Here is a 12,140-nt window from a genome sequence, read left to right as displayed (position 1 = left end):
TCATGTTGGCTCATTACATACTGTAGGATCCTGCTGTTCCTCCTTTCTCACACGTAGGGTATCTCCAGTTAAGAGCAATAGACTCTAATAATGTTTAAGAATTGCCTTCAGTTATGTTAAGCACCCACAATGCCATTTCTAACACTTTTTATTCTTCACCTAGGAAGCGACAAGTTTTTTTTCCATAATATGAACGGAGTACATTGTAATAAAAAAATATTACTTAGTAATGCTGACATGTACCCTATTTATGCAAAATGTGATTTTTAAAAGGGTTTGATGGGGTAATTTAGGCTGTTGAGGTTAGTATTTTGATTAAAGGTATATGGGTGGGTATTGCATTTTGCATTAGTGTCCACAGAGAATAACCAGTAAGGATAACCACTAAGGCTTTGATGAAAGCATACCTGAAGTAAGGTAAAGGTTCCTAAACATCCTCTGGCATGCAGGCATTTCCATCTTTTCCTTTTAGCACCAAAAGATTCACAAACACAGCAGTGATCTGTTATGCATATTGTGACAGGCTTCTCTGGTTGAGAGCCTAGTAGCACCCCTTTCTGCCTATGGAGCCTTAAGTAGGCTGTACATGGTGTGAATTTTGGCTGCTTCTTGATGAACCTGACAAAATTGGTACAGTGGGTGCCCCTGTTGGCATCCTTCCATCCGTCATCTCTCAATCAGATGATCAAAGGAGGAGGATGGAAAATTCTCAGCTGAACAGTGCTTTCAGCCAATCAGCTGCAAGCTCTATTCGGGTATTCTGACAGTGGGCAGCGGCCCCTGACAACACAATGGAAACAGCAGGGGATTCTTTCATTCATGCTGGTAAGCATTGATGGAGGAATCTGTTATATTTTCTTCATTCAGCCCACAGGTTGAATGAAGAAAATATAACTGTGAAGTCGTGAAATGCAGGAGATACAGGATAATCCAAGACTCTTACCCAGGAAGAGTTAGCTAAATTGTGCATGCTACAGTGCTCCTAGATTTGGAGTTCCTGGGAACTAATTGCTTTGTGTTTTTTAGATTTGTTTTCGTAAATGTTTAGACATGTTTTTGAAATATATATTGCCTTGGTTAGGTCCAACTTTGACAATGCCACCACTGGACCTAATAGCATATGTCTTTTTTTTAACTGTTTTTATCATATGTTCTTATATGTTATTCCTAATACATAATACTGTTAATGTTACTGTTGTCTAATGCTGTTTTGGTTATTCCTCTTTGTTATTAAATAAAAGTGAATCCCCCAGTAGAAAAATGTTTGGACAAAACACATTGAAAGCTCAATGTACAAAAAAAAGATTTTTCATATCTAGACTGAATAATTAAGATTGAACTGTCAATTATTGTTCTTCTGGTACGATTAAACATTTTAGGGTGTTTTGTCTCCAGCCCCTGTTGGTACTTCTCTTTTAAATGGGTCCATGAATGTATGTACCTCAGGTACATAGTATGTAAAATGTTGACTGTTAATATGGGATGACACTTTAGCCTCTAATGTTTTAAAAATACATATACAGTTTAATACATCCCCAAACAGTTTTTAGTATGTTTGTAATCTTTTAAATGTGATTTCTTTATTTATTCAGGATGCTGAGGAGTACACTGATCTCCCCGTAAGACATAATGAAGACCAGATGAACAGTGAATTGGCAAAGAACCTTCCCATTGAAGTGAATCCTCATTCAATGGACAGTGCACACACCAAGGCGCACCTCCTATTACAAGCTCATTTCAGCCAAGCCACATTACCGTGTCCTGACTATGCCACTGATACCAAAACTGTACTGGATCAATCTATCAGAATATGTCAAGTAAGTGTTATTGTTTCCATGTTAAAGTTAAACGAAAATGTCTGGCTGCTTTTCTTTTGCCTAAGAGAAGCTGGTGATGGTAGGTGCACCGGTGTTAGGCAACCTTCAAATATATATGGTCATCTTTGGTCACATAAAGAGACCCTGTCTCTAGTTTAAAATATTGCAGGGTAAAGTAAAGAAAAAACAAGTATTTGAAATGCTTACTTGCAGTGTGTCTTTGAACTTGCTAGAGAATTTGACCACTTCAGAAAGAGTCAATTTCCTAGCACAGCTACAGTTTTCCCTCCTGTCACATCATAGCCCTCTGCTGGGAGTGTCTAATTACTTTCTGTGCTGGCCCATTTTTTATGCCCCACCCTTTACCTCCCTATATATCCTTTTATGTTTCTGCTGGGGAGGAAGCAATGGTGAAAACTATAAAGTGTCACCTAAGTAGTAACTCAGCAGCAATCTAAGGGCTTTGGTGTCTACAAATAGAGGATGCTGTAGGTAAATAACATACCTAAACCATATTAAATGCACATATAATCCTTTGGGAAGAATTTTGTGAAATGAATTATCCTGGCTACATGATCTTTATAAAGTTGAAATCCAGTCTCACTGAAACACCCATCTCCTATTAGTAGATCCTTTGGTGTTAAAACACATAGATATATGCTTAAAAAAAACCCAAACACATAGATAAACGTATATAATGTGGCTTAAAGACCTTATTTGCAGCCTAGAAATAATTTTAGGCATGCACAGAAATACAGAAATGTTATACCTGTGAAGGAAAAAGAATTCACTCTTACCAAAAGCCCTATTTTAATTAACAGAAATATATTTGCATTGTACTATCAACTCAGGTTTTATGGTGTTGCCATCATTTTCCTGCTACCACTGTTGTAAAGGGTGTCTACATTTAGTCCAACAGGCACCAGAATTAGACCCAGTGCACTTGGTAATCAGGATTCAGTAACAGGGCAGGTATGTCACACCTCCTCTTCACTTGCACTACAGTACTCTGCGGGGAAGCTTGTGATCGGGGTGTGGCTATTACTCAGTTTGACAAACACAAAGTATTAATAATAGCAATAGTAGAAGAAATTGGTATTTTTCAAGCAATTTCAAGGAAAATTCAGTCTCAAATCATACTATGTTATTACAGGATTAAGTCAGAAGTTCTAACCCTGTGTGTGTTGTAAAGTAGCCACCACTCCAAGTTTGCTCCCATGAAAGACTACAATCTCATGTTTAGTTTACTAATTTGTATTGAGATTGTAATCCATCACAGGAGTGAGCCTGGAGCGATGGCTACTTTACAACATACCCAGGGACCATGGGGAACAAAAGTAGACACCCTCCAGAAGGAAGGACAGTGTCAGCACCAATTCAGAAATGATTTTAGGATCTACAGCTGAGTGATGCCCAAATAAGTTACATTTTAAGTTAAGATACTTGAATACATTTTTTAAACTTTGAAGTTTAGTGTCTTTTCAAGAAATATATATTGTATACAAACAAGAAGAAAACACGGAACAATGTAAATACTTTTATTCAAGAGTATTAAAGTGTTCAGTTATTTTTTTTTTTATATTGTTTCCTACACATGCGTAGGCATCATGTAATAATCTAGTTGAGCACAGATGTGAGATGCTAATGTTACATCTTGCTGTTTCTAAAGTGGTAAAAGAAAAGCTCACAACTGGCATTGTGCTAATTTTGCTATTGTGTGGAATACGTATTATAGCCCACATGTTCATATTTTACTTTTCAGTAATGCGCGCTATATAGTTTATTAATCCCCTCTTGAGAATCTGAAATAGTTGCTATGGTTACAAGTGATGCTTGTGAATGGAAAAAAAAAACCACAACCAGTTAATCCAAATGTAAATAGCAGTTTTAGGGTTGTTTTTGCATTACATTGTATTAAATGTAGATTACCATTAATTAAAATCCTGCTCTGTAAAGGGGTTGGGGAAAAAACGATAAGCCTGTAGTGTCAGAAGGAATGACATGTAATAAAATATAAAAATTAAAACAAAAGTTGTAAATAACTTGATGGAAACTAGTGGGAGTACATCAGATCTCCTATTTCATCCTCTGATTCTGGTTAAGCATTGTGCTATAAAATTGGGCAAAAATATGTTTGCCCTCTTATTTCTGTGGGTGTTATGGATTTAAACGGGTGTCATTGTATTCACAGGTGATCAATCCCTGTATTTAAAATACATGCACTAGGAAGATTCATCTAAAGTGAATATTTGATGGCTGTCGCATTCTCACTGCTTTATAAATATACACTTTTGGCTATATTATTGGTTTATATAACATTGGCTTTTTCAATGAATATGATTATCTAATCAAACAAGAGAAAACCACATGTGTACTGACTGTGAAAATCGTTGCTAAACATACGCAGTAATTTATTGTAGTTTTTCTTTTAATATGTGCTTGAAGCAATTTTCTTATTAGTTATGGTTTGCAAACGGAGGTTACATTTTTGTGAAGTAAAGGCGACAGTAAATCTCTCTTTCCACCCCCCCACTGACCTACGTGTGAACTCTTGAGTGACAGACAACAGTGAACAGCTAACTTCTACTAGTTCATGATGGATATATTTTGATAAATAGTACTTTCGGTTTTTTTAAGGTTCCAGCAAGTTAGGGTTCAAACCTGAAGCTTCTGTGTGAAATAGAATCTGCACCCGTTCAAAATAGTGTAAATAGTGTAAAATATCCCTGAATTGATCACATTTTTAAAGGCATTCAGTTAGGTGTGTTTAAGAAGATATATAAACCAATATGTGAACACATTAAAGCATAGGGTATTTTCCACCTCTTTTTCCGATTGAATGGGAATAGATAAAATGATTAGTGCTTAACCCATTTGGTGTGATCATTTCACTTAAGCATTAGCTGTGAAATGTTAATCACAACTTTAATTCATCTCACATTAGCATTTTGATTAACTCAGCACTAGCCACTACTTGAAGTCTTATAGACTGATAGATGCTGGGGATGACTTTTTCATTAATTAGGTTTTTGGTAGAGAGCAGCTGATTTTACCTTCAACAGTTGCAGGAGAAAGTATTATACAAATATATATTATCATTTGATTTCTTGACACAGTGCCTTTTTATCAATGAAATGTTTGAGTTCTAACCAATAACATGGTTTATAGCATTGAACATTTTATTTTACTTTTTGCAGAGAACATTTTCACCTTATGGTAAATGGACATAGGGCAACAAAAAGCCCACCACTAAAATACAGTGAAATATTTAATTGAGAGCTTTTGAGTAATTCTTGGTTATTTTTGGGTGGGTCCTCACCATATCCTGTAATAATAAAACCACTGTGCTATTTGTATAATAAGCTGCTGTGCGGGAAAAAAATAGTGAAAACACTATTCCCAATGTCGTGAATCAAGTGACACCGCGCTAAAATAAATTAAAATAAAAAACTCCTCTGTGTTTGTTTTTCATTCATCCATCAAATGTTAGCATGTGTGTGCATCCCTCCTCCTAGATCCAAAATCACTAATGCAACATAGTTATACAAATGTGAACACAAAGCCTATATATATATATATATATATAAACCAGATCAAAACAAAATGTCCAATAAAGAGTCCTAGTGATGGTTTCCAATCTATCCTAGTAATCAGCATTTATACGTCAATCTCCTTGTTCTTCATCTTGATCTTGTAATATAAAACGTCTGAAATGTGCACTCAACAGCTGTTTGTGGTCACTTTTTTAAAGGCTGACCAAAGATTGCTTAATCCTTTCTTCCATGCATTGGTGTATCCATCCAGGTTGCTGAGTACGAATTTTCCCAAATCGCCTCTATCAGATCCTCTATGATCCTATGTAGCTACATGGGATCATAAGTCAGTGTCAGTTGATTCACGACCTCACCATATCCTGTCTAGTATTCTTGTCTTCTTGTCTTTTGACTTCCCAAGTCCTACCCCATAGAAGCCATGGCAGCCATGTTACTAATAACATCTAATAATGCTAAAAAGCCATATGAAAGTTGATTAAGCTTGATATATTTTGAGCTATATATGTACTATATACGAGAGGTTGTGAATGTATAGTTGACCCTTGAGGCAAAAAGGAATATTTTTTATACCACCTCCTCCTAGTAGATTTTAATGAGAATTGAATTTCTGAGTGCGTCTTTTGCAACAGATCAAGAAATATAAATTTGTTGGGCTGAAAAATGTTAGATGATCCTATTTTGCTTTCTACTGATAAAGTTGTCATTGGAGTCATTATTGTGATCTGGAGTTCACCCAGTAAACGTCTGTGTTCACTCTGAGTGAAAAATGGATCTTTAGAGACTTTAAGAAGTTTTGGAAGCTTTTGCTTACAGTACACCCAAGAACAGATGCTGAGCATGTTGGCAAAAAAAGTGTTCTTGCACATCAATTTTTATGGCTACATGAAAAATTAATTGTTCTTGGAAGTGATGGAGCTCTATACATAATATAGGTAGTAGGGATGCACCGATATATTGGTCGTCGAAACATATCGGCCGAAAATGGCACTTTTGGCTAAACGCCAAAAGTGCCATTTTTGTGCCGATACAGCGGCGCATCCCTGCTTTCTCTCCTCCCCGCTGGGCGCTGCTCTGTGTCCCAGTGGGGAGGAGAGAAAGTGTGACAGCCGGCCGAGCGCTGCGTGAGGAGAGCGTTGTGATCGGCCGGCGTCTCTCCTCCCACACCGCTCAACCTCCTATCACAGATCATCAGAGCGGTGTGGGGGCGCAGACAGCCCATGCTGCCACAGGAGGCTGAGCTCTCCTCCCTACACCGCTCGTTCAGCCTCCTGTGACAGCGTGTCAGAGAGGAGAGCAAGTGCAAACATTCCGCGATCAGTGATAGTGATATCGCTGATAGTGTTTGTAGATAATTGAGGACATGGTATGGTTACTATATCCTCAATTATGAATGAATGAGAAGTGATCTACATCACCTCCTGTTCATTCATAATTGTGGTTATAGTAAACACACTATGTCCTCATGTTATCAATGTACAGGAACACTCATAGAGGATTTGTGTCCTCAATCTCTTTTTCTATTGGAAATATCAGGAGTCTGTTTAGACCCCTAATATTTCCCCAAAGACTCTAAAAGTAAAGCGAAAAATAAAAATATGTAATGAAAAATGGTTTTATAAATATAAAAAAATTATAAAGTTTATAAAAAAGAATTAAAATAAAGTATTTAAAAAATAAAAAACATTTTCGGTTTCGACCTGACAATGTTTTTTTATTTCGGTTTTGTTAAAAAATACTTCATAGCAACCATCGACTTTTTGTTTCTTTTACTAAAAATCCTGATTCTTTGGAAATAAGGATACTGTTTTTATTTTGTTTTTTATATTCTTGTGTTATTTGTTTTTCGAGGTATGTGTCTCTGGTAGACTAGTGACTTTTGCTACACCATTCCAGTAGTATAGCGACAAACATAGCAGAGGCAACGACAGCTGTATTTGTCAGGTCTGTGTAAAGTAGATAGGAAGAGTATGTATAACATATCTAATTAGTTAAATAACCTTAGGCTCAGTTCACATATTTGAGATGCAGGAGCGCAAGCATCCCACTAGCAGTCCCACATCACATTTGCACAGTTGCAATGTTAGGTGCATGGTTATGTCATCATTTCTTAATCGCACCCCAATTCTCTTAGCCATTGCATGTACCTTTTTATCGCACCACATTGCATAGCAACCTATCACAATGTGATGTGATGCAATGAGATAAAAAAAAGGTGCTTGCACTTCTTTGAGTGCAATTTATCTGCAGTAGGCAGATCATTGATACTTATCTGCATTGTCATTGGCACTAATCTGCATTTTTTTTTTTTAAATCTCTTAATTGTCATTATCGATATAATGGATCCTGTGCACAAATTTAAGTTGTGTCTTGGGATTTGTTGTGGTGGCCCCATCCCAGCTACATTACTTTACGGACACCTACTCATGCTATGCCTATTTCCTCCAGCCAGGTCTCATGTGTTCAAGCTGTTAAGAACTAGAAGTCATATTGCTTATGGAACCCTGGGGTAATTTTACATACTTGACTCCTTGGTTACTATATAACCAGAATGATGTATTAAAATGACCATTAATAATTAACCTAATTTATGTAAAATAAACAGTTACTTGTGAGAAAATACCTACATGCCCCACCAAAACATCACAGAAAAAGGTGTAAATATGAATGACTTCTGTTGGGTACAACTTAAACATAAGAGTGTAAAATATTTTTCCTTTCTTACACGTTCCTGAACACTGCTTTTAAGTGACACACACGCTGTGTAACAAGGGCATGTAAAGCAGAGGGCTACAAGAAAAGTGAATAAAGGTTAATGAAGTGGAAAAAAATCCCTGAATTATTATACAGAAAGTCTTTCAAATTACTGAATACATGTGGTCAATGTATTTTTACCTGCTGAGTTATACAATGAATTGCAGAACATTGTTATAATCTTTGGGTGCTTTTAAGAAACAAGCAGGGCAATTTTTTGTATATCTTCAAATGGAGTATGACAGCAAATCCTGTAATCAGTTGAAGAGTATATGAATTATTGGTTTAAAAAATTTGTTTTTTTTTGTACTTCTCATAACATATGTTTCTTGGAGTCCATTAAGAGAGACAGGATTCAGACATTCAAAAACAGTTGACTATATCAGAGGAATTGGATACTGGCAAACAAAAATCCATAGGCCAGCCAAATGTAACCCCTCCCACTCCGAAGCATGCTTTAGTTTTGTAGAGAAGCAGTAATATGTATAGATTACAAACAGGTGGGAGCTGTGTCCCTGATGGAACTTCAAGGAATTTTTTTGCTCGTTCATTAAGGAGTCAGTTATTCTGAGACAATTGTGATGTCCAAAAGCTGTCCATCTGAGAGGTGGGAGGAAGAAATGAAACACTAACAGGCCCACATAACAAAAATAAAGCACTGGTGGCTGCTTACATAGAGCTGCCTGAAAAACCCTACACTCCAAGCTGGCATCAAATAAAGCCCAAATATCTGCCTGTTAAAACGTAATGAAACTGAACAAATGACTGGCAGCCTTGCAATCTGTGAAAAAGTTGTCTGTTACCAAAAATTCCAAGAAGCACTCACAGAACTAGAAAGATGATGGCACAAGAATATGTTTCCCCTTCATGGGGACCATCAGGAATGGCAAAACAAAAATGGTCAGTCTTTCAAATGGAAGAAGCGGCAGAGAGGTAAATCTGCACAGCCAAAACTACATCCAGGCAGTGAAGGGAAATTTCCTTCTGGTGTATGGGATCTAGCTAGAGAGATGAAAGAACAATGTCTTGGTTGAAGTGAAAGGCCAAAACCACCTTAAGAACAAAAATGCTACTTGTGTAAGACCAAAAAGGCTTATTTACAGTATAAGGCCGCCAGCTCAGACACACTCCTTGCAGGGGTGAGAGGTGAACAAGGAATACAGCCTTGCGAATAGGAGTGACAACGTAATATCCCTGATAGGTTCAAAAGGCAGTTTTTGCAAAATCAAGGGAACCAGATTCATGTCCCCCGAGGCCACTGGGGGTTGAATAGTTGGAGCTACATTGGAGACTCCCTGTTCTAGGCCTATAATCCTTTTTTCCGCAACAATGCTTTCGGTTCTTCCCTGATGGTTGATGTGTACCACTGCTGTGATGTTGTCCGAATGCTCCCGATCAGCGTTGTAAGGACAACTGAATCACGCAAAGTACCAGAATGTTAATCTGGAGGCAAGATTCCTCCAGTGACCAAGTCCCTTGCACTGACAAAGTGTCTAGGATTTTTCTCCAGTACTTAAGGCTGGCACCTGTGGTTAGGATGTTCTAAGTGGAAAGATTTCCCCAACTCCAGAGCTGGACTACTGAGCCACCGGGCTAGAGAAGAATATGAGAAGATTCTTCAAAGAAGATTGAATACAGTGAAAGGAAGGGACAGGATTGAGTGCCTTGATGGAGCTAGACTGTGATTAGATGGTGAGTGAGCTGCTACAGGCTGGACAGAGATAGAGTTCGTTCAGTTGCTGTGTGAGAAGGGAATTTACATGGGTAATAGCTGTGCAGGCTCAGAAATTTGGAATGTGTAGGTAATTTCTTTGTAATATCTTCAGCTATACTCAGGTGTCTCTCTTCCTGGGTGCACTGGATAGTTGCTTACAGGCACAATAACCAGCACATGCATTGGATATCGGCAGAGAGCTGACTGTGATTGGCAGCACAGTCATAATGATTCAGATGGCAGAGGCGATGGACAAATCCCATTCCTGCTGTCAGAGGCCATTCGGGCTATCCTAGAGACAACCACTTGTCATGGAAAAAGGAAATGGTATCATGGCAGAATCCTTTTTCAAGTCTGTTCAGGACAGAAGTTCACTTTAAGCATATATCTGAAATGTAGCAGCACATGAGATGCTTTTTTGCAATAGAAAAGCACTTCATAATATTTGATCTTCTTAGTTTTCATTAAATGGAAGTAGCCATTTTGTCTACTAATTATAAGTGCTATGAATCTTGAAAAGGATATACAATGTTGTACAAGTCAATGAATAACAAGGACTGTAGATTTAACAAAAGATGTGGGAGTGTCAAAATTGTTTTCAACCTAAAATGCATACTTACTAAACTAAGCGATACATTCAGTATACCGTATGTTTCCTTGCAAATATAACTGCAATGATCAAAATATCTTATCAAAGCAAGAGATATAAATACAGAGTCAATAGAAACCAAAAAGATGGTAACCAAGTAAAACGCCGCACATTTTGCTTTATCATTAAATAGATCTCCCAGTATTTATGACAACCAATAACCAATAATGTTACTTGCCAGCATTTTCTCTACTTTCTTATAACTCATTTCTAGAAGTACATAAACCAGTGGGTTGTCTAAAAATGCTAATTTAGAAATAGAACAAAATTAAGCCCCCTGTATGCATTATGTCGCTTGTAGAAGTCTATTAAAGTAAGTAAGACTGCAGCTGAGCCTTTCTTTCTGTTCAGGTTTAAGTTAGGTGGATAGTAGCTGGGAAGCTAATTGTAAATCAAACTGAAGTTCATGACACTCCCTGCTATTCATTAGGACACCGGCTGATACCAGAATTGATCAAGCCTAGCTGCAGTATGTCAGCAGGTCTCCCTTGACAACTGAAATCAACTTCATTTGTTAGCAATGAAAATAATAACAGTTGTATTATTTACACAACACTGACAACTGATCTGTACATCTCTGAAGGCAATGTGTATTTGAACGTAGAGAATTATTGTACTGCATTGCACACAATAGTAAACCATAAATGTAATGTTAAATCTAGCACATTGAGATAATTTTTCTATTTAGCTGTAGATTCCTGTCTTTTTTTAGTCTAAAATATGGCAAAAAGTATATTACGCATATCTTGTATATGCACATCTAAAAAAAAGGCAACTATGGTACCTTTGTCACAATACATTTTAGGTTATTATTTTTATCAGAAAGTCATTTTTAACTTTGTATTGTTTCCTGTTCTATGTTTTGATTATTGTAATTTACAAATTTACAGATGCCCCTTCTAGTGGTTTATAAATCAGGAAAATTTGATTTTGTTATTCCGATGAAAACATTACTACTTATTTATAGTAAAAACATGACTGACATAATAAAAGTAATTAAAAAAACGTAATAAAAACATTACAACTCTTGTGTAGTACTATTGTGTGTGTGTTTTAATAAAAATGTATATAGATTGATTGGTGTGTGTGTGTGTGTGTGTGTGTGTGTGTATGTGTATGTGTATGTGTATGTGTATATAAACATGTCATAAATTCCTGCATTAGTTGTCATCCTTAAGCTGGCCATATACTGTTCTATTTTTTTAATTCAACCCATGGGCTGAACGAAAAAAAATAGTGCAGATTCCTCCATCAACGCATATGAGCATCGATCGAAGAATCCCCCGCTGTTTCCTTTGTATTCTGACAGCTGTCGGAATACATGAACGGTGCTGACAGATTATTGAGTGCCAGCACCATTCGTTCGAAGATTTTCCAACCGGTTGCTACCATCAGCTAATTGAGGGAAGGGTTTATCAGGAACTGGCTTGAAATTTGCATAATGTATAGCGAGCTTCAGTGGCGTAACCAGAGTTATGGGCGCCCGGGGCAGAAAAAAATGTTTCGCCCCCCCCATATTATATAAACATCCACTGGAACTGTACCCCCCACCCCCACACACACATATATATCAGCTAAGGAACTACAAGTCCAAGTATGCCATCATTGTCCCTGTACACCCCCCCCCACACACACACACACACACACACACACAC

The 12,140-nt window shown here is 37.2% G+C and overlaps 1 protein-coding gene across 1 annotated transcript in view; it reads left to right on the top strand.

The window, feature by feature from the left end:
* ASCC3 (activating signal cointegrator 1 complex subunit 3) overlaps positions 1-12,140 on the top strand; it is a 560,609-nt gene that overhangs the window by 525,063 nt on the left and 23,406 nt on the right. Inside the window, exon 37 of the mRNA XM_018564087.1 lies at positions 1,593-1,817. Within this exon, the coding sequence (XP_018419589.1) occupies positions 1,593-1,817 (225 nt within the window). The remainder of the gene's footprint in view (positions 1-1,592; positions 1,818-12,140) is intronic.

This window comes from Nanorana parkeri, unplaced genomic scaffold (genome assembly GCF_000935625.1).
Source record: "Nanorana parkeri isolate BGI_ZX_2015 unplaced genomic scaffold, ASM93562v1 scaffold723, whole genome shotgun sequence".
NCBI classification, from domain to species: Eukaryota; Metazoa; Chordata; class Amphibia; order Anura; family Dicroglossidae; genus Nanorana; species Nanorana parkeri.
The sequence above is the reverse complement of the archived record's forward strand: the minus strand, read 5'-3'. Positions and strand labels throughout refer to the sequence as shown.